The sequence below is a fragment of the Castor canadensis genome, chromosome 12 (genome assembly GCF_047511655.1).
Source record: "Castor canadensis chromosome 12, mCasCan1.hap1v2, whole genome shotgun sequence".
In the NCBI taxonomy this organism is placed as follows: Eukaryota; Metazoa; Chordata; class Mammalia; order Rodentia; family Castoridae; genus Castor; species Castor canadensis.
The window spans coordinates 32,704,753-32,725,915 of record NC_133397.1 but is presented as its reverse complement, the minus strand read 5'-3'; the positions used below and the strand labels follow the sequence as shown (position 1 = coordinate 32,725,915).

The 21,163-nt window shown below is 39.4% G+C and overlaps 1 protein-coding gene across 3 annotated transcripts in view; it reads left to right on the top strand.

Annotated features, from left to right (window-relative positions):
- Positions 1-218: 218 nt before the first annotated feature.
- Atl2 (atlastin GTPase 2) overlaps positions 219-21,163 on the top strand; it is a 58,596-nt gene continuing 37,651 nt past the window's right edge. For 2 of the 3 annotated variants that reach the window (XM_020161990.2, XM_020161991.2), the window contains exon 1: positions 794-952. In XM_020161990.2, coding sequence (XP_020017579.1) covers positions 835-952 — 118 coding nt within the window. In that variant the 5' untranslated portion in view covers positions 794-834. Of the gene's footprint in view, positions 240-793; positions 953-21,163 lie in introns of those variants that run through there. The other variant, XM_074049529.1, reaches the window with a different exon arrangement.

Below are 21,163 nucleotides of genomic sequence, written 5' to 3'. Positions count from 1 at the left end.
TGTAATGCAGCTGGGAATGTGGTAAAAATCCAAGAGATCAGGGACCATGTTTCACAAACGCCTCCACAGGCTGACTTTTACTTTAAAAAGTGACCTGAACTTTGTACAGGATGTTACTGGATCCCCACAAGGAGGTCCCTCACAGTTGGGAAAGGACCTGTTACAATTCATTTTCTCATCAGAGTGCTTTCTAGCTTGCCTCTGCAAGGTGCTAGGAGCAGGAAGAAGTCAAGAATATGGTATGCACGGCTAATAAGATATGGTAGGGTCTCATAAGTAGATGAGGAGCTAATGCAGACAAACCGTAGGATGGCAGTGGGAGGGAAATTTAGAGATCTGTGCGGGGAAAGAAAAGATCAAGAAGAGAAGCAGAGAAGAAGCAACAGTTTTGCAGGGTGGGTAGGTCGAAAGGAGGGGAACAGTTGCGGAGGAGGTGAGAAGGGAAAAGGAGCGAATGCAGCCTCACGAGCAGGGCACGAGCCTACACTGGAGGAAAGCTGTAAAGAGAACCGGTGAATCCGGAAGGAAGGATGCCTTCCCCATTTGTACCAACCAGCCGTGCAGAAAGGGGGTGTGGTGCGGCTCCCCGTGAGGTGGGGGCGTGAGACGGTGACGCCCCCCGCCCCCCAACTCCTCGGCTGAGTCTGAGGCCGGGAACCCGGAGGCAGGCGGACAGGGCGGAGGCGGAGCGAGCGGACGTGTGGGCGGGCCGGGGCGGGTTGCACAGAGGGGGCGGCGCTAGGACCTGCCGGCCGCCCCGCCGGCTCCCGGGAGGTTGATAAAGCGGCGGCGGCGTTTGACGTCAGTGGGGAGTTAATTTTAAATCGGTACAAGATGGCGGAGGGGGACGAGGCAGCGCGAAGGCAGCAGCCGCACCAGGGGCTGAGGCGCCGGCGGCAGACCAGCGACCCAAGCGCCGGGGTTAACCACGTCTCGTCCACGACCTCGCTAGGTACGGGCAGGCCGGCCCGAGGCCCCGGGGCCCTGGCTGGGGAGAGGCCGCCGCCGCTCGGGGTCGCGGGCAGCGGCCGCAGGCGGCGGGGTCGAACTCCGCGACTGGCTCGGCTCGGCTCGGTTCGGCTCCGTTCCCGCCGCCGCGTCCGCCAGTCGGGCCTAACCGCATCCGCGCCCCGGGCTTCGCCGCGCGTGGGCCGAGCGGGTGGACACGGAGCCCGCAGCTGTCGGGTGAACGGGCGGCGCGCGCGTCCGGCCGGGCCCGGCCCCCTGCCCGCTCGCCGCTGCCGCGTGGCTGCGGCCGCCGTGTCCGCCCCGACCCGAGGGGGCGGCCTTGAGCCGGGGCTCTCGGAGGTTCCCGGCACCACCGCGGGGTCCGGGCAGGCTAGTGGTCGCGGGGGGGACAGGGAAGGAGGGGCGTGATGGGCCCCACGGAGGAGGAGGAGAAGGAGGACGCGGGAACCGCGGGCACCTCGCTGCCGGGTCGGGAAGCCCCGCACACACCCCTTCCGGCGGGAGCCGCAGCCCGCAGGCCGTGCGGCTTGGGATCCTGAGCCCCTGCGCTCGGGTTGCGCGCGGCTGGAGTTGCAAGTGTGGACTTAAGTGTCAAACTCGGGTTAGGAGCCGGGGGGTTCTTTCTAGTCTCTCGGATCAGCCTAAAAGTACCGGTGGTGTGAAGTCACCTGATCCCCGCGCCCCGATTCTGCTGAATGTGAGCCGCTACTGTACGTGTGCAAGGCGCCCCTTCCCCCTCCGAGACGCAGTTGGCGTTGGCAGCCCCGGGTTGGGTATTTCTCTACTCCTAGCACCCCTGTTTTTAGGAGTTTAGCATTTGATCTTTCACTCTAGTGTGAATTGAACGCAAGAAGTCCTAATTGAGAATTTCGATGGCACTTAAAGGCAAAGTTTTCCAAAGGCGTATAAATAGTAAAAAGTTAGGTGCGCAGCCAAGATAAGAGTGTACTCAGTATAGGAGTTTGTGTTTTCTGGTTTCTCTTTCACAATCTTACAAAGATTTTACTGGGTGAAATACAACATTTGGATTAAATATTAGCCACGTTAATAGAAAAGTTTATTTAGAATGTACTTAACTCACTCGTAATAGCTCCTGAACATATGTCAGAGGGGATGAGAAACTTGATTTTTCGTAAGGAAAAAAAAAAAAAAAGGAAATAAGTCTTGTTTTATTATTTCCTGCCAATTGCAGCACTTCACAGAACTGTTTACAGTGGTAGCACTGGATAGAAAAACCACCAGAGAAGAGAGGCTTTGCCTTAGATCTCTATTGGTTGGATTTCTCAAGTAATTAGTTGCTGTGGAATGTTGATGGATTAATTTAGTTCTTTTGGGCTCTAGAGGAAGATGTTTGTCCGTGTGCGCGCCTGTGTTAACCCTTTTAAATGTTGTTTCAAAAGTATTTTATGTACTTAGTAGGAGAAGCATACGTTTTGACTCAGTGGTGACTATGAACATCATTTTTGTGCTTTAGTACTGAGAAGATCTTAGACTCTTGAAACTGTTGATAAATAGAGCTCAACATTTATCGAATGTTATCGTTTGCTCTCACAGATCTTGGCTTTTTTATTTTTGTTTTGGCGGTGGGGGGTGGTGGTAGCCATTCCTATCAAATGACTTCTTAAAACTCCTCCTGTACTTGCTAATTTGTGCGTTAGGATTTACTGCATTAAAGACCAAATACACTTGATAGGATTTGTGATGAAGATGACAGCAAACAGGCTGTGACTGATGAGGGATTCATGTGTTTTTTACTGTGTAGAAACTTCATCTCCCCATGCTTTCTGCACAAATAAATTTAGGAGTTGAGGTGAGTCAGGTGTCACTTTAGTAGTAGAGTCTTAGGAGGATGCTTTGCGTCTCCAAACAAATGCTTACTTTTTTAAGGAATGTAGGTTTTTTTACAAAGCAAATGAGCACTCAGTAAGTATTATTGACGTTATAGTTGATAGGATTCTGTAGATGTGACTAATCTATTTAGTAAGATGTTTTTGAAATTTTTGGAGAGAAGGAGCTACCTTACAGGAATATTTGTTTATTTAAATTTGTTTATGGTACTGGGGATCAAACCCCGAGCCTCATGCATGGTAGGCAAACACTCAACCACTGAGCTACATTCTCAGCCCTACCTTACAGGTATAGTAAACCAAGAAATTGCGGGTTTTAAGTGGAGTGCACCTAGGTATACAGTATTTTAGGATTTTTTTTGTGTGTGGCTCTTTTGTAACTTTAAAGTTTTTGAATATTCACAAATAAAAATAACTTTCTTGAAATTGCTAGACCTTTCACAAAATTGCACCTTTTCCACAATGGTCCTAGGCAGCTACTAAGCTACATGAAAGACTGTCAATTATTGTGATGATGCTGAGTTCAAGATACATTTTTAAAACTGTGAGACTTAGTAGCAAGATGTATTTAAAATAGTGGTTATACCCTATTGAAGACCTGTTTGACACACAATTTTGAGCATAGCTGTCAGGCTCTCAAAGTTAAAAGTCAGAAATGTTAGAAATTGATGTTACTTTCTTTGCAATGGTGATTTAAGCTTTACAAAAAGGAGGGTTTTCTCCCGTGAGTACAGAGAAACAACTTTCTTCTTTTTCTTTTCTTTTTTTTTCTCTTTTCTTTCTTTAAGTGTACTGGTATTCTGATTTTTGTAGCTGTTCGAGGTTTTCAAAGGCCAGGTATGTTACTTACTTTTTAGAAAGTTTAGTATTTTTTACCTTAAGAAAGTTAGATGTGGACATAGAATAATTGAACTTGATCCCACAGTGAATTCATTCTCAAGTAAGTTTCTTCCAGTCTTCACTTTCCCTTGTCACCCATGATACAGGGCTTTTTCTGTAGTTTTAAAAGTGAAGAAAACACCAACCTGAACATATGATAGCAGTGGGATAATATTGGTACTTAACAATATACTTTATTAAATATCTTACCTTCATTTTTTTTCTTAAAGCCTTCCTGTGAGGGAGGTGAGTTATTTTTCCAGTCACAGAAACTGTTGAGGCACTCTTTCTGTTCTCACCAGACTTGAGGGTCATAATCACAAATAATTAGAGATGACTGGGTAAAGCTTTGGTTAATAAATGAAGTTTCAAATTATACTAATGAGGGAAGGCAAAGAGAGGGCAATTTAAAAAGGGGCAAGAAAACAAGTCATTAAGTGGACTTCTTTATTTATTTTGTGGTACTTGGTATTGAACCCAAGGCCTTGCGCTGCTAGGCAGGCACTCTACACACCCCTAGCTGGACTGGGAAAATTTAAAGTAGCAAGGGGAAAAGCAGATTTTGTAGAAAGTAGAACAATTGGTGAAGGAAGGGTAAGGAAGAACTATGGAGGGGATTAGACCGATTAAAGCACATTATATTTATAGGTAGAATACCAAGGTAAAACGCCACTGAACAATGAACGACACTTAAGCAATGAAGGACAAAACAAGTCATGGTAAGGGGAAGGCAGTATTAGGTGGAGGAGGTAAATAAAGAAGGTAAAGGAGGGTGAATATAGTTGAGATACTTTTAATGCATGTACATATATGAAACATTGAAAGTTGTCAAAGTCATTTTAAGAAGGGAAGATGGAGAATAATGGATGAACCAAACTAGGGTACAATGTATGTATATATGGAAATGACATAACGAAACTCCCTGTATAACAGTCATATAATAATTTTTTTTAAACATTGGTGAGGGAAGGAGAACAATTCTACTTGTTAGGAATTGTTTAGAATTACGAAGCCTGAATAGCTGTTTTCCAAAATGGAAGAGATGGCATCTCATGAACTGTGTGCCTGGGCTGGCTTTGAACTTCAATCCTTCTGATCTCAGCTTCTCAAGTAGTAGGATTGCAGGTATGACCTGCCAGCACCTGACTTCAGAGATGGTAGGCGTTTTTTTTTTTTTTTTTTTGGCAGTACCAGGGTTTGAACTCAGAGGGTGTTGTACCACTTGAGCCTCTGTGCCAGCCCTGAATTGTGTTGGGGTTTTTGAGATAGGGTCTCTTGAACTATTTGCCCTGGCTGGCTTTGTACATGATTTTCCTGATCTCTGCCTCCCAAGTAGCTAGGATTACAGGTGTGAGCCACCAGCATCTGGCTTAGTCTGCGCTTTTGACTGACTTGAATTTTGGATTCTGGCCTGTACAAGTAGTATCGAGGAGATTCCTTTCCTAGCCTGCAGTTCAATAAAAATTATTCATACAACTTGAATTTCTGAGATTAACACCAAAATGGTTAGCCGGATATCCTCCTGGCCCAAAATGCTGATAGCTAGTGAGAGAAATGTGTTCCTGATGGAAGCCTCATATCTAGGACTTTCAGCATGTTTCATCTTTCACTGCAAAATGCCTGATTGTGGTGGCAGTGTTTTTTCTTCTTTAATCATTGAAGGGGAACATGGTGTAGTAGGAGAATGAATTACTGTAAACTCAGTGACTGCTTAAGCTCTTTAAGTTTTGAGTCCCTCATATATAATACTGATTATTTCATAATAGTGCTGTAGTGGAAAGCAGATGATAGGGTACAAGTGTTTGTAACTCTTTACAGTTTATAAAGCTGTATATAAGGCACAGTAGCATGTAAGAATGTGCCTAATTGACTACTTTTATGTTATATTATGGTTATTTGCAATCAATAGTTAGGATTTTTTAACCCCTCCATTGTAGACAGAGGCTTAGTTTGGGCAAGGATAGTGGGCAAATTTTTCATTTTATTAAATGCTGATAATGTATTTTTGATAAGGTTATTGTATTAAATGTGCTTAACCCACTGCCAAATATTCTTTTAGAGGTAGTTATTACTATGACATTGAGATTTTGAACTAAAAATTAATTTTTAGAATAGGTGACTTGAAGGTGTTTGTTCAGTTTTAAAAATAGATGTGTATGTATATATATTCATATATAAATACTTCTTGTCTATCTTTATTTCAGTAGACATGCATTTTAGATAATCAGTTAATCATGCTGGGAAGTTATCTTCGGGAATTATTTCAATGAGAAGATCTAGTATGAGTTTATTTCTTAGTTAAAGGTAATTTTCAAGTATTGGTTTTTCAAATAGTAAAGCTGCAAAATCTAACTTGAGTCTGTTATATACAGGAATGCCTAAAAAATGATTGACTTGAATCTACACTGCCTGACTCCCATAAAAATCTTATTTTCCTTTTCTTTCATCTCTTATATCAAAGTCATGGATAGTGATTAGAGCTTATCCTTAGCATTTTTACTAAAAGACTTTGGAGTTCTATAAACTTCCTGTGATCTTCAGAATGGATTTTCCACCCCTGGTCTCGAGGGTCAAACCCAGGGCCTCACACCTACTAGGGCTACCATGGAACATCCCAGTCCCAGAAGAAGTTTATATTGGACACTTGGGTTTTATAGTAGGACTATACTGTTTATCTGTTGCATTTTTTTCCCCTTCCATCTACTCTACTAAACTTCTAAGTATTTTTTTAAATACAGAGATAATGTCTATGCAGGGATTTTAACAGTCTATAAAACTCTTGAAAGGGGAAAGCTGGCACACCAAAGACACTGCTCTTTTTCTTATTCAGATGGATTTATTAGAAATGAAAAATTGGATTAATTCACTGCTATCAGGGAGGTGGGGGTAGTATTTGTCTCATTTGTCAATGAGAAATTTTCACAGAAAAATCACCCTTGATTTTAGAATATTAATAAGATCTTCTGAAATTGCTGTTTTTATCAGCCTTTTAAGTTTAAATAGTACAATGTAAACTGGCTATGGTAGAGTTTTTGTTTAGAGTGAGAGACTTTTTATGTAGGCAAAAGGTAGTGTACTTGAATTTTGTTTCTCAAAAAATAGCTAACTTAGGGAGGAAGGGATGATAAAGGAGAATGATGGAGGGTGTGAACTGAACTTTTGTAAATGTCACAATGTACCCAGTATGACAATAATAAAAAACCCAAATAGCTAACTTCTGAAGTAGGCTAGAAGTTCCTGGGAAAGTTGAATTATGAGGCTGATGCCAAACGTCTTGTTACAACTGGATATTAAGATAGAATTTTAGTGTCTTTAAATTTTAGGTTTGTTATAGCTAAATTTGTTATCGGCCTGGCTTTAGGTCACAACTTCTAAGCTAATATATATAATATGGCACTTCATATTTTGTCATAAAAGTTTTTTTTAACTTTTTTACTTCAAAAGCAATAAATATTGGAAGATGCTTTGGAAAACAGAAGTAAAGAGATTAAAAATCATACCACTTAGTGTTACCAACTAATTATACCAACTAATTAAACCAAGCTAGCAAATATCTTTTAGTATAAATTTTCTTAGTGCACAATTTAATTTTTCTTAACTTGAGGCCTCATGAAATTGTTATAGTCTGCTTTTTCACTTCATATTATATTTTCCTATGTAGACATAAAATCTCTACAGTACTATATATATGTATACATATGTATATATAAAAATATATATTTTAAATGGCAGGGTAGTAATCTCCTTTGGGACATGGAGTTATTTCTTGTAAATAACGTTGGCTTAACATCTTTTTAGATAAGTCTTGACCTTTAGGATAGATTCTTAAAAGTAGATTACTGGGGTGCTGAGCATAGCGGTACACTGCAATGACCCCAGCTACTTGGAAGGCAGAGACAGGAGGATTGCAGTTTGAGGCCAGTGTTGGTAGAAGTTAGCAGAAACCCTATCTTAAAAACAAGCTGTGCCTGGTGGTGTACGTCTGTAATCTCAGGTGCTGGGGAGGCAGTGGTAAGAGGATGGTGATTGGCAGTCACCCACTACAAAGTTAGCTGGACACCTTATCTGAAAAACGAAATAAAACAAAAGGACTTGAGACATGGCTCAAGTGGTAGAGCCCTTGAGGCCCTGAGTTCAATCTTCAGCACCAAGAAATGGAAAAAAAAAAAAAAAAAAGCACATTTCTGTGTCAAATGGCATGTACATTTTTAAGGTTGAAGCTACTATGGTCAGACTGTTTACAAAGGTTGACCATATTCTGTCTCTGTTAGCGTTAGGTTTGTATTTGTTTACAAATATCTTTGTTAAAATAAATGCCAACACATAGCTAAAAAGGAGCATCTTACTGTCTCAATTTGCATTTCTTTGATTATTGTTGATGTTGAAATAGTAATTTGGTAATGGAAAATATGAATTCTTTTTACCAGTTACTTTTTTGTGTTTATCTTATTTATGAGTCCTTTTTATATGCAAGAACTCATCTTTCATAATTTTTTGGTAAGATTTTTTGTTGTTGTACTGGAGTTTGAACTCACGGTTTCACAGTTGCTGGGCAGACATTCTACCACTTGAGCCACAACACAGCCCAAGAATATTGTTTTTTAAAAACTTAAAAACAATTTCTTTCAGATGAGTATTTTTCTCAGTTAAAAGAACAATGCAGGAGGTATCACAATACCTGACTTCAAACTATATTACAAAGCAGTAGCAATAAAAACAGCATGGTACTGGCACAAAAACAGACATGAAGACCAGTGGAACAGAATAGAGGACCCAGATATGAAGCCACAAAACTATAACCAACTTGTCTCTGACAAAGGAGCCAAAAATATACGATGGAGAAATAGCAGCCTCTTCAACAAAAACTGCTGGGAGAACTGGTTAGCAGTCTGAAAAAAACTGAAACTAGATCCATGTATATCACCCTATACCAAGATTAACTCAAAATGGATCCAGGATCTTAATATCAGACCCCAAACTCTAAAGTTGATACAGGAAAGAGTAGGAAATACTCTGGAGTTAGTAGGTATAGGTAACAACTTTCTCAACAAAACCCCAGCAGCACAGCAACTAAGAGATAGCATAGATAAATGGGACCTCATAAAGCTAAAAAGCTTCTGTTCATCAAAAGAAATGGTCTCTAAACTGAAGAGAACACCCACAGAGTGGGAGAAAATGTTTGCCAGCTATACATCAGACAAAGGACTGATAACCAGAATATATAGGGAACTTAAAAAAACTAAATTCTCCCAAAACTAATGAACCAATAAAGAAATGGGCAAGTGAACTAAACAGAACTTTCTCAAAAGAAGAAATTCATATGGCCAAAAAACACATGAAAAAATGCTCACCATCCCTAGCAATAAAGGAAATGCAAATTAAAACCACACTAAGATTCTACCTCACCCCTGTTAAAATAGCCATCATCAGCAACACCACCACCAACAGGTGTTGGCGAGAATGTGGGGGAAAAAGGAACCCTCTTACACTGTTGGTGGGAATGTAAACTAGTACAACCACTCTGGAAAAAAATTTGGAGGCTACTTAAAAAGCTAGACATTGATCTACCATTTGATCCAGCAATACCACTCTTGGGGATATACCCAAAAGACTGTGACACAGGTTACTCCAGAGGCACCTGCACACCCATGTTTATTGCGGCACTATTCACAATAGCCAAGTTATGGAAACAGCCAAGATGCCCCACTACTGATGAATGGATTAAGAAAATGTGGTATCTATACACAATGGAATTTTATGCAGCCATGAAGAAGAACGAAATGTTATCATTTGCTGGTAAATGGATGGAATTGGAGAACATCATTCTGAGTGAGGTTAGCCTGGCCCAAAAGACCAAAAATCGTATGTTCTTCCTCATATGTGGACATTAGATCAAGGGCAAACACAACAATGGAATTGGACTTTGAGCACATAATAAAAGCAAGAGCACACAAGGGGGGGTGAGGATAGGTAAGACACCTAAAAAACTAGCTAGCATTTGTTGCCCTTAACACAGAGAAACTAAAGCAGATACCTTAAAAGCAACTGAGGCCAATAGGAAAAGGGGACCAGGAACTAGAGAAAAGGTGAGATCAAAAAGAATTAACCTAGAAGGTAACACCCACGCACAGGAAATCAATGTGAGTCAATGCCCTGTATAGCTATCCTTATCTCAACCAGCAAAAACCCTTGTTCCTTCCTATTATTGCTTATACTCTCTCTACAACAAAATTAGAAATAAGGGCAAAATAGTTTCTGCTGGGTATTGAGGGAGTGGGGGGGGAGAGGGAGGGGGCGGAGTGGGTGGTAAGGGAGGGGGTGGGGGCAGGGGGGAGAAATGACCCAAGCCTTGTATGCGCATATGAATAATAAAAGAAAAAAAAAGTATTTTTCTTAAATAGATTGACAGCTTTTGAACTTACTGATTCAGTGGTAGTCTCTTCTCTCTTCTAAGTCTTTAGGTATACTATCCAAGTGCTTTATTTCATTTTTTTATTCTAAATTTTTTGTGAAATATTTTTTCCTCTCTCTCTGTCTCTCTCTCTCTCTTCTTTTTGAGGTACTGGGGCTTAGAACTGAGGACCTTCATCTTGAGCCACTCTGCCAGCCCTTTATGTGAAAGTTTTTTTTTTTTTTTGAGATAGGGTCTGGTGAACTATTTGCCTGGGCTGGCTTTGAACCATGATCCTCCTGATTGCTGCCTCCTGAGTAGCTGGGATTATAGGTGTGAGTCACCAGTGCCCAGCCTGTTCCTGTCTCTTTTTTAAAATTTTTTTATTCATTTATTCATATTCCTGACTCTTGATTGCCAGAATATGCACACCTACTTCAGTACCCAAAGTATTGTAGGAGAAAAGCAAGTTTAGGAGCTAGGTTCAACTCTGTAAGCACCAAGCTTGTTTTCCTAACTAAAAAAATCCTACCCTAGAAATTTAAGATTAAAAGCATTTGGCATGTACTGAGTGTACAAAGAAAGTTACCATTTTTTTTCCTGTGGGTGAGGGAGAACATGTAAGGGATTGCAATTAGTTTTCTTTGATAGTTGAGAAAGGGGAGAGCTATAGGACAGGCAAATAGAGATCCATACTTAAAACTAGCTTTTTTTCCCTTTAATGTGACATTTGACATTATGAACAAAACTTTTCAGTTGCTTGTAGTAAATACCTACATAGAAAAGTCTAGAGATTCCTGTTCTAAGCTTCCATGTAGATGGGAGATGAAAGAGACTGTACATATTTGTGATTTAAGTTTATTGTACAGTTTCTAAGTTTAGAAGCAGAATTACTGCTGGTGTTGTTGAGGAGGGTGGATTTTGTTAGGCTTTGAAGATTGGGTAGGAATTAGCAAAATACAGGATATTCCACTTGTTTAAAGATAAAAAGATAGGCAGTATGTAGGTAACCTTTTCACAAGTAATGTAAGTAGTTTACTTCTAGCACTGCAGAAATCCCTGATTTCTAAGAACTTTCAGACTAAAAGGGATGCTTAAGAAAGTATTTAAAAACATTAAGATAGAGGCAAGTGGAGGATCAAATGGTGGGAAACACGTTTAATAAGGAGGAATAGGAACTGTTTTTCTATAGGTAAGTAGAGCTAAGGTTGGGTTTAAATGACAGAACTAGTTCCTGGAAAAGCTATCCGAGCAGCCTTAACGTGTCTTAAAAATTACAGAGGGTGTTCTCACTCCCCTCTGTTTTTGAGCATATGTATTTATTTATCACAAAGACTCCTGACATGTACTCTAAAAATTGCCTAGCATGAGAGGGAACAAAAGGAGAGTATAGTGGGAAACTCTGGCTTTTTTATTGCTTTGTTTTTTCAAGTTGTCACATTTTATCTAGTTGAAAGGATGTTTGTTTTTGGCACCATTCCCATTTTACAGCTGCTGCTGTAGTAGGAATTTTGCCTATACTGAAGACGTATGATTTTTGAATGCTTTTTAAAAACTGCTGCTCCCACAGTCATCTGAGGTAGAGAGATGTGGCAAAATGGAATTTAGTGTCTTATTTTCATAGTCTTGGCAGATATTTTTTTGATATTTATCACAATAACCCTATTGCAAATTTAAACTTGGGTCTGTGTATATGTGTGTATGTGATGACCTTGCTACTTGGTTATCATAAAAATTCATAACTCTTTTGTGAATTTGATATCTTTTTAACCTTCACAAAGTTAATTTTTGGACCAAAAAGGGAGTGGTTAAATTATTTGTCTGAGTCAAGGAAACTTACTCTGGTTTTGATGGATTCCTGATGATTATGTTACAAAATCTTGTCACTGGGCCAAAAATAATTTTGGAACTGGAATACCTTTTTACTTCATAAAGGTTATAGGAAAAAAGAACATCTCATAAAAATTTGGAATAATTTAGTGTTACCTGTTGTCTAGACCAAAGAAAGATGTTTAAGAAGGAGCTTTTGCATGCCTCATTTCCCAATTTTACTGTCACTTTGACTTTGAGCTTCTCACCTTAAATCTAGCCTTTCCAATTGCCTTAATATCTTTCAACTCTCATTAAAGTTCTTACTCATCACTTTCAGTTTATCTCTGCAGCATAGGTTTGATTTTATCACTCCTCTGTTCTGAAAAATTCAGTGGTTCTTAGGGATAATGCCCAGCTTTCTTAGCATACATTTTCAAGGTTAGCCTTCACCAGCTCTCCAGGGAGATGCAGTCATCTTCTGAACGTCTTCATTGGTGACCCCTAAATAATCCAATATGGTGCTGCTTTTGCTGTACTGAAATAGCATTTCCTTCATACTGTCTTTTTATACCTGTTCATATTAGGATCTTGAGAGTAAGAATGTTATCAGTGAGTTATACTTCTAGTATCTAGAATGGTGCGATCTTCTCTAATTATTGAAGTGTGTAGGGTGAGTGGGGGCACCTTCCACAGATATTCATGACATGTTGGGTAATTGCACTTAGCATTGTTGAAATCAATGGATATGAAAAAACAATGAGTTGCAAATGAGTATGCAGATCTTGCCAAAGACAGGCAAGTATACTTTTATTGCATCTTACATTTTAAAACTCTGCAATTTAAAAGTCACCCTTCTAGAAAATTTGTGAAAGAGAAAATGTTCCACAAATGTTGGGGAGCTTATATAAATGATTTGCCAAATGTATATAGATAATTAAGTTTTGACAAGGAAATTTTTGGGGAAAAAAATAGTTATAAGCCAAAATTTGTTACAAAGATGAGAAATTACCTCCCTTTTTATGTAGATGAAGTTTTGGTAACTTCTTTTGGTTTCTAGAAATCTTGGGGACAGGAATTTATATCTGAGTTTATTCAACAGACATTTTCCTTGGTAGTAAATATGAATTTGACATAGTTGGAAGCTGATTGATTTGATAATCCCAAAGACCAGGTGCACCCTCACTTGATTACTTACAAGATGGGCAAATTGCTTAATATGAGCCTAAGTGCACAGGGATATTCCTAACTACCCGCGAAGTGACTTTGAAGAGTAAAGATATAAGGCCTGGTGTTAGGAGAGAAGGCTCTAAATAAGTGCTTTCCCTCTTCCAGAGCGTTGCTGTGTATGGTAAACTCTTTGTAGCATGGCGGATGTCAGCTATGGGCTTTCTCTTTCTCCACCTTTAGTATGCAAGCACCTAACAGCAAGATTTTTTTTGGGTTGGTTTTGTTGTTACTGAACAAAACCAGTTCCTAGAACCATGTCGTAGGTGTTAGTGACTATTTATAGAAGGAATAAAGGTCTATGCAGTTCCAGTTCTAGTTCTTTCACCTTGTGCATTGGGGTGGTTGTTAGTGGGTTGCTTGTTAAAAATGTAGATGGGTCCCTCTCTGAGCTGAATCGAACTCTGGGGATGGGGTGCAAGTATCTGTACTCTGAGCAAGCCATCTGCATGGTGTCTGAGGATTACTGCCATGAGAATGCAACTATTTACCTTGTGGTTGTGGCTCATTAAGTATTGACATTGACGTCGAGTTGTAGACCCATTATAATGAAATCATAGATGGGTTGACCATTCTGGAGCAAACAGTTTTTTCCTCTGAGCTGTTAATAAAGGTTTATGTGTATCTGTAATTGTGATTATTTTGGTTACTCTAGTTTTTGTGCAAAAATCCATTTTTATCTGGAATGTTAGGGATCTAGAAACCTCAAATACCATATTAGTTAACCCGCCCTTCTCAAACAAAATCAGACCCTTTAATCCCACTTAAATGCTGTACTTGTCATTTTTTTACTCATACGAATTAGATGAGCAGCTGGACACCAGCTGGACGCCTGTAATCCTAGCTGCTCAGGAGGCAGACATCAGGAGGATCACAGTTTGAAGCCAGCCTAGGCAAATAGTTCGAGAGATCCTGTCTCAAAAAAACCCATCACAAAAAAGGGCTGGTGGAGTGGCTCAAGGTTTAGGCCCTGAGTTCAAACTCTAGTACTGTGGAAAAAAAAGAAGAACAAGAAGAATAGATGAGCTGACCAGGCACAGTGCAGTTGCTCATTAATCCCAGCGACTTGGTAGACAGAGATCTAAAGGATCATGGTTTGAGGCCACCGAGACCCCACCTCAACAAATAAGCAGGGCATGGCAGTTCACTGCTATAACCCCAGCTACATGGCAAGTATAGATAGGAGGATTATGGTTGGAGGCCAGCCCAGGCAAAAACATATATACATGTGCCTGCTTGCTTGTCTGTTTCTTTCTTTCTCTACTTAAATATGTATATATCTGAAAAATAACCTAAAAGCAAGATGTCCGCAGGTATTCCGTCCCCATAATCCCTAGTATGGAAGAAAAAAAGATGAGCTAATATTAGGGATTTATTTTAAAGGATAAATATCATTCAAAGAATGTGGACTGATTTGCTTTCCATGATTATTCCTGTGGGGAACAATGAATTTTATAATATTACAAGTTTCAGTCTTTATAAGAATTACCCTAGAGGGTGATCTAACCAATGTACACTATAAGCCTAATTGGAATTGTCACTATGAATCCCCCCCTGTATAACGAATATATCCTAATAAAGTTTTTTTATAATAAAAGAAGAATTACCTTGTAGAATTGAAATTTGGTGTAGTGGAAATAGCATGTGTTTCATATAAAGATAGAAATTTTGGTGCATGCACTACATTTTAGCTGTAGAAGCATCAGGTTTCTGAATATCCACATTGTCTGTCTCTGCAATAGGGATAATAGCTAAGTCACAGGGATGTTGAGAGGATTGCACTCAAAGTGCTTGGCCTAAAGTCATTGAGTCATTCAGTGAATGTAACTTTTATTCCCCATGGAAGTAAATTCTGAGGCAACTTAAAATGTTTCATCAAAAACAATCACATTTCAAATTGCAAAAATGACTGAGGAAGAGGTAATTTATGCCCAAGTTCTTATTGCATAGATTTAGTAGATTTCATATGTACTATTTGCTATATTGATTTCGAATCCTTAAAAGAGAAGTCATAAGTTATGGTCCCAGTTGAAGAGTTCTCCCAGTACCTTTCTCTTCTCCCTTTCCTCTGTGGATACACATCTATCCTGAAAAGTAGGTGTATATGTTTCTTTTGGGGGTGGTGGTACTGGGATTTGAATTAGGGGCCTTGAGCTTATTAGGTAGGCGCTCTACTACTTGAGCCACACCCCCAGCCCTTTTTGCTTTAGGTGTTTTCCAAATGGGGTTTTTATGCCCAGGCAGGCCTGGACTGTACTCCTCCTGTTTACACTTCTGGCATAGCTGGTGGGATGACAGCCATGCACCACCATGCCCAGGTGTGTCATGATTTATTTATCTGTGGATATTTAGGTGTTCCTTTTTTTACTTCACTGAACAAGGAACCATTTCTCTTTCTTGTACATATGTGCTGGAATTCCTCTAGGACATGAACAACTTACCTAAACATATTAATCTAAAAAAAGCTTCATATTGTGTCCTCATTCTTTATAAGTCTGGACCACAGAATAGAAGTAGTCTCCCCACTGCCCAAGGTACTGAAGAGCAGATACAGGACCCTTTGTGTGTCTTGAGGTGAGATTTTCTGCAAGACTTGCTGTAGAAGGTGGAGAAGAACGTTAGTGTGCAGTCTAGAGCCTCAGTAGAATGTTTCTGAGCTTCTGAGTTGTTGCTTAGAGTCCCCTTAGCCAGAATTTATTCTAGCATCTCTTAACTAACCAATAAAGTTGACTTCATAAACTGAAACCTCATTCAAAATATCTTCATTTGAATTAACATCAGTATTTTTAAAATTTCAAATACACTTGTATTCAAGTGTATGTTTTAAAGAACTCGTTTGTACTTAATGGCAAGCTTTGGGAAAAATTGATTTCACACATATATAACCTATTTTACATTTTGCTTCATCTATTTCAATAAATGTATAAAAACATTTTATGCCACAGTGTTCTTTAAGTGGGAACAGCAAAAATTGTGTGACATCAGTGCTAGTTACTATGGAAACAGTAGGTTTCAAGTGGATAATAATATGTGAATCTTATAGGAAAAACAGCTCTTTGTTTCCAGATTTGATGATAGTAATGAAGAAAGGAGATAAACTGTATTATGTGCTCTTCAAAACATTTGGTCTGTTAGCCAAAGGGCTGGGAGAAAGTATTTGATAACCGACATCCTTAGTAGGTCTGTTTCTGGCAACCTCAAAGTTTTTCTTTTTGCAATTTGCATTGTAGTTCAATTTTGTATGAGAGAAATTTAACCTTATAAATTCTTACTAACATTGTTTTATAGGAGCAAATTATGAGTTAAAATCTTTTCTAGTGCCTAATTAACCAATAGGTGTTTTTTTTCCATCAAAAAAATTTTTATTGAAGTCCAAGTTTTTGTGTTAGTATTCCTATCCCAGGCTGCATCTGTCTGGGAGGCAAGGCCCTGTACTGCCATAAAAGCTCATTCAGGTAGGTGACATGATCACTCTAGACCAGTAGTTTTCAGTCCTAGCTGTATATCATGTTAACATTTTGGAACACTTTCTCCATCTGTGTTTTTTAGGTAGTGATTGTTTTATGTACCTTGTCTCTCTTGTGCTTTATATAATGTCCGTAAGAGCTAGACTGACTGAAGTGTGTGTTAGAGTGTAAGCAGTCTTCAGGAAAAGTGGAACATTGGAGTTTAGCTTGAAAACTTTTTTCCTTTCTTGAAAACTTTGCTGTAACATCATTAGAGACTACATGAAATAAAATTAAGTGCATGGCGTTTACACATTAAACATGGTTACTCCATGTGTACTGAGGACCAGGAGTGTTGGCATCATCTTGGAATTAGTTAGAAACAATGATTTCAAGCTCCACCTCATGTGCAAGGAGTCAGAATATGCATTTCAATACGATGCTCAGGTGACTCATGATAGAAGTTGGAGAAGCACTGCTGTAGAAGAAATAACAAGTTCTGGTCCAGTCCTCCCACCCTCAGCATAGTCTAGTCATGTGTCTTGAGAATGAGTGAGCGGGGCTGCATAATCTAGACGGTCCCTGGGAGTGAGATATGTTAGATTTAATTTTAATTTTTTTATTAGCATGATTCATTGTGATATTTAGTTCACACCATTTATACTGTTCCTTTTTAATCCTCCTCCCCCTTTTACACTGCTTTTTATTTTGTGGTACTGGGGATTGAACTCAAGGTCTACATCTTGAGCTATTCCACCAGCCCTTTTTTCTGAAGGGCTTTTTGAGGTAGGGTCTCTTGAGCTATTTGCCTGGGCTGGCTTTAAACCACAGTCCTCCTGATCTCTGCCTCATGAGTAGCTAGGCTTAGCATGAGCCACCAGCGCCTGGCTCCTTTGATAGTTTTTATTGGGTTTCATTATTTTCATATGTATATAATGTACGTCAATCATAGTTACCCTTCAATCACCCTTTCCTTTTCCTGTGCCCCTCCCTAGCAGTCCCCTTTTACAATCATGTCTTACTATTTTTAGATCTAAATTCCACATGAGTGAAAACATTTAATATTTGTCTTTTGGAGCTTGGCTTATCTTACTCAGTATGATGTCCAGTTCTATCCATTTTCCTAAAAATGACATAATTTTATTCTTCTTTATTGCTGAATAATACTCCGTTGTATATATGTAACACATTTGCTTTATCCATTCTGTCAGTTGTTGAGGACCTAGGCCAATTTAATAGCTTGGCTATTGTGAATAGTGCTGCTGTTAAACATGGGTGTTTAGATATCTCTGTTGTATGCTGACTTGCATTCTTTTGGACGTATATGCTCAGGAGTGGTACAGCAGGATCACATGGTAGTTATGTTTTTAGTTCACGTGGTATTCTGTTTTGAGGAACCTCTATACTGATTTCCAGTCACTGCAGTAATTTACATTTCTAACATCAGTGTATAAGAGTCTGTCCCCTACCTCACCTGTATTTTTGAGGACTAGATTAAAGGGTATGTGGGATAAGCACTGAATTTTAGAATCACATGGCTACGCCTTGCATGTTTTGAAAACATAGTTTTGGCCTTTTTTGGCACTCTTTTTATTACTTCATTATCACTAAAGTGTGAAAATAGAAAATTGGTTTAGAAGTAAAATTCTAAAATATTTGAGAGACTTCTTGCCTTTAACAGCACTAATATGTATCTTTGTCCTTTTACTTTGATTTGGATCATCTCCTAATAAACCCTTTATTTGCATCACTACTTTAAAAAAGACAACTTTCTACCCAAGCACCAGTGGCTCATACCTGTAATTGTAGCTACTTGGGAGGCAGAGATGGGAAGATCTTGGTTCCAGGTCAGCATAGGCAAAAAGTTCTTGAGATTCTATTTCAGTAATAGCTGGGTGAAGTGGCATGCTTAATAACTCAGCTACACAGGAGACTGTGATTAGGAGGATCATGGTTCCAGGCCAGCCCAGGAAAAATGTTTGAGAGACCTCGACTGAATAGAAAATATTGGGTGTGGTATGCACCTGTCATCACAGCTACTTCAGGAAGCATCAATAGGAGAATCGTGGGCCTGGCAAGCTCCAGCAAAAAACAACACCTTATCTCAAAAATAACCAGACAAAAAGGGCTGGAGGTGTGGCTGAAGCGGTAGAGCACCTGCCTAGCAGGTGCAAAACCCTGAGTTCAAACCCTAGTACTGCTACCCCCCCAAAAAAAAACCCCACAAAAACAACCCAACAACAACAAAAAACCCTTTTTGTTGTGGAAGTTTTTCACTGTGGAAATTTCAAATACGTACAGAAGTGTAGGGAACAACATAAGGAACCCTGTATGTATGTCTCCTGTATACAACACACCCACCTGTTAATTCAGTAGTTATTAACCTTATGGTCACTTTGTTGTAACTGTACTCACATAGCCAACCAGTTTATTTATTTATTTATTTTTAATTTTATTCATAAGTGCATACAAGGCTTGAATCATTTCTCCCCCCTGCCCCCACCCCCTCCCTTACCACCCACTCCGCCCCCTCTCTCTCCCTCCCACCCCCTCAATACCCAGCAGAAACTATTTTGCCCTTAAGTCTAATTCTGTTGTAGAGAGAGTATAAGCCATAATAGGAAGGAACAAGGGTTTTTGCTGGTTGAGATAAGGATAGCTATAGAGGGAGTTGACTCTCATTAATTTCCTGTGCATGTGTGTTACCTTCTAGGTTAATTCTTTTTGATCTCACCTTTTCTCTAGTTCCTGGTCCCCTTTTCCTATTGGCCTCAGTTGCTTTTAAGGTATCTGCTTTAGTTTCTCTGCGTTAAGGGCAACAAATGCTAGCTAATTTTTTAGGTGTCACCCCTCCCTTGTGTGCTCTTGCTTTTATCATGTGCTCAAAGTCTAATCCCATTGTTGTGTTTGCCCTTGATCTAATGTCCACATATGAGGAAGAACATACGATTTTTGGTCTTTTGGGCCAGGCTAACCTCACTCAGAATGATGTTCTCCAATTCCATCCATTTACCAGCAAATGATAACATTTCGTTCTTCTTCATGGCTGCATAAAATTCCATTGTGTATAGATACCACATTTTCTTAATCCATTCATCAGTAGTGGGGCATCTTGGCTGTTTCCATAACTTGGCTATTGTGAATAGTGCCGCAATAAACATGGGTGTGCAGGTGCCTCTGGAGTAACCTGTGTCACAGTCTTTTGGGTATATCCCCAAGAGTGGTATTGCTGGATCAAATGGTAGATCAATGTCTAGCTTTTTAAGTAGCCTCCAAATTTTTTTCCAGAGTGGTTGTACTAGTTTACATTCCCACCAACAGTGTAAGAGGGTTCCTTTTTCCCCCGCATCCTCACCACCACCTGTTGGTGGTGGTGTTGCTAATGATGGCTATTTTAACAGGGGTGAGGTGGAATCTTAGTGTGGTTTTAATTTGCATTTCCTTTATTGCTAGAGATTAACCAGTTTATTTTGAAGCAAATAGCAGATTATATAATGCTCTACTTAGGTCTTTAAAAGATTAAAGACTTTAACAAGCATAACCACACTAGAGAATTAGGACACTAGAGAAATGGGCGATATCAAATATCTAGAGCTTAAATTTACCTGATTGTCTTGATTTTTTTTACATAGTTGATTTGCTTGAACAAGGCTCATATACTGCATTTTGTTGATGTCTTAAGTCTCCTTTCTTTAGGTTCCCTCCCCCTTTTCTCCTGCTTTTATTTGCAATTTATTTGCCTAGTCGGGTTGGTTGGTTCTGTGGAATTTCCTATGTTCTCGACTTTTTTGGCTCCATCTCTTTGGTGATGTTTAACATTTTTCTCTGCCTCTATATTTACTTCTATGTAGTTACATTTAAAGGCGTGATGAAAAGTAAGTTTTTAAAATATTTTCTCCACCAATACAGCATAGATGGTGTGCTGTGATACTTGTATCACATCAGGAGCCACACAATGTTTGATTATCTCTGTCATGTTAGGATTCTTTCAGGGAAGCTAGGTGTTGATTTGTTTATTAGTTTATTATAATCTAGCCACCAGCCTTTTACCCAGAAGTCATAGTCGTTGTCTGTTGCTGTTTGTTTTTTTCTTCTAACTTTCCTGAAGTTCAAATGCTGCTTTTTTTTTTTTTTTTTTGAAGTGATGATTAACTGGATTCTTTTTATGGAAGATCTTAGACCTAGGAACAAATACTATAGTTAATGCAGCCTCTAAAGAAATTTTTTTGTTAACTAAATTGGCTAAATTGAGGCTTCTTGGATTCTCTTTTTATTTTTCTTTTTGACAGTACTGGGGTTTGAACTCAAGAGCTTCATGCTTGCTAGGCAGGCACTCTACCACTTGAGCCACTTTGCCAGCCCTTTTCTGTGTTGGGTATTTTCGAGATAGGTACAAGCACTATTTGCCTGCAACTGTGATCTCCCTGATCTTTGCCTCCTGAGTAGCTAGAATTGTAAGCATGAGTCACTGGCACCTGGCTCACTTACATCTTCTTGTAAAGCTGTTTTTCTAGGAGGAAAATAATGCTCAGGATACTCTATGTTCTTGGTAAATTTTATGTTAGCAACTGTAAGAAGACTACATTATTCCAAAA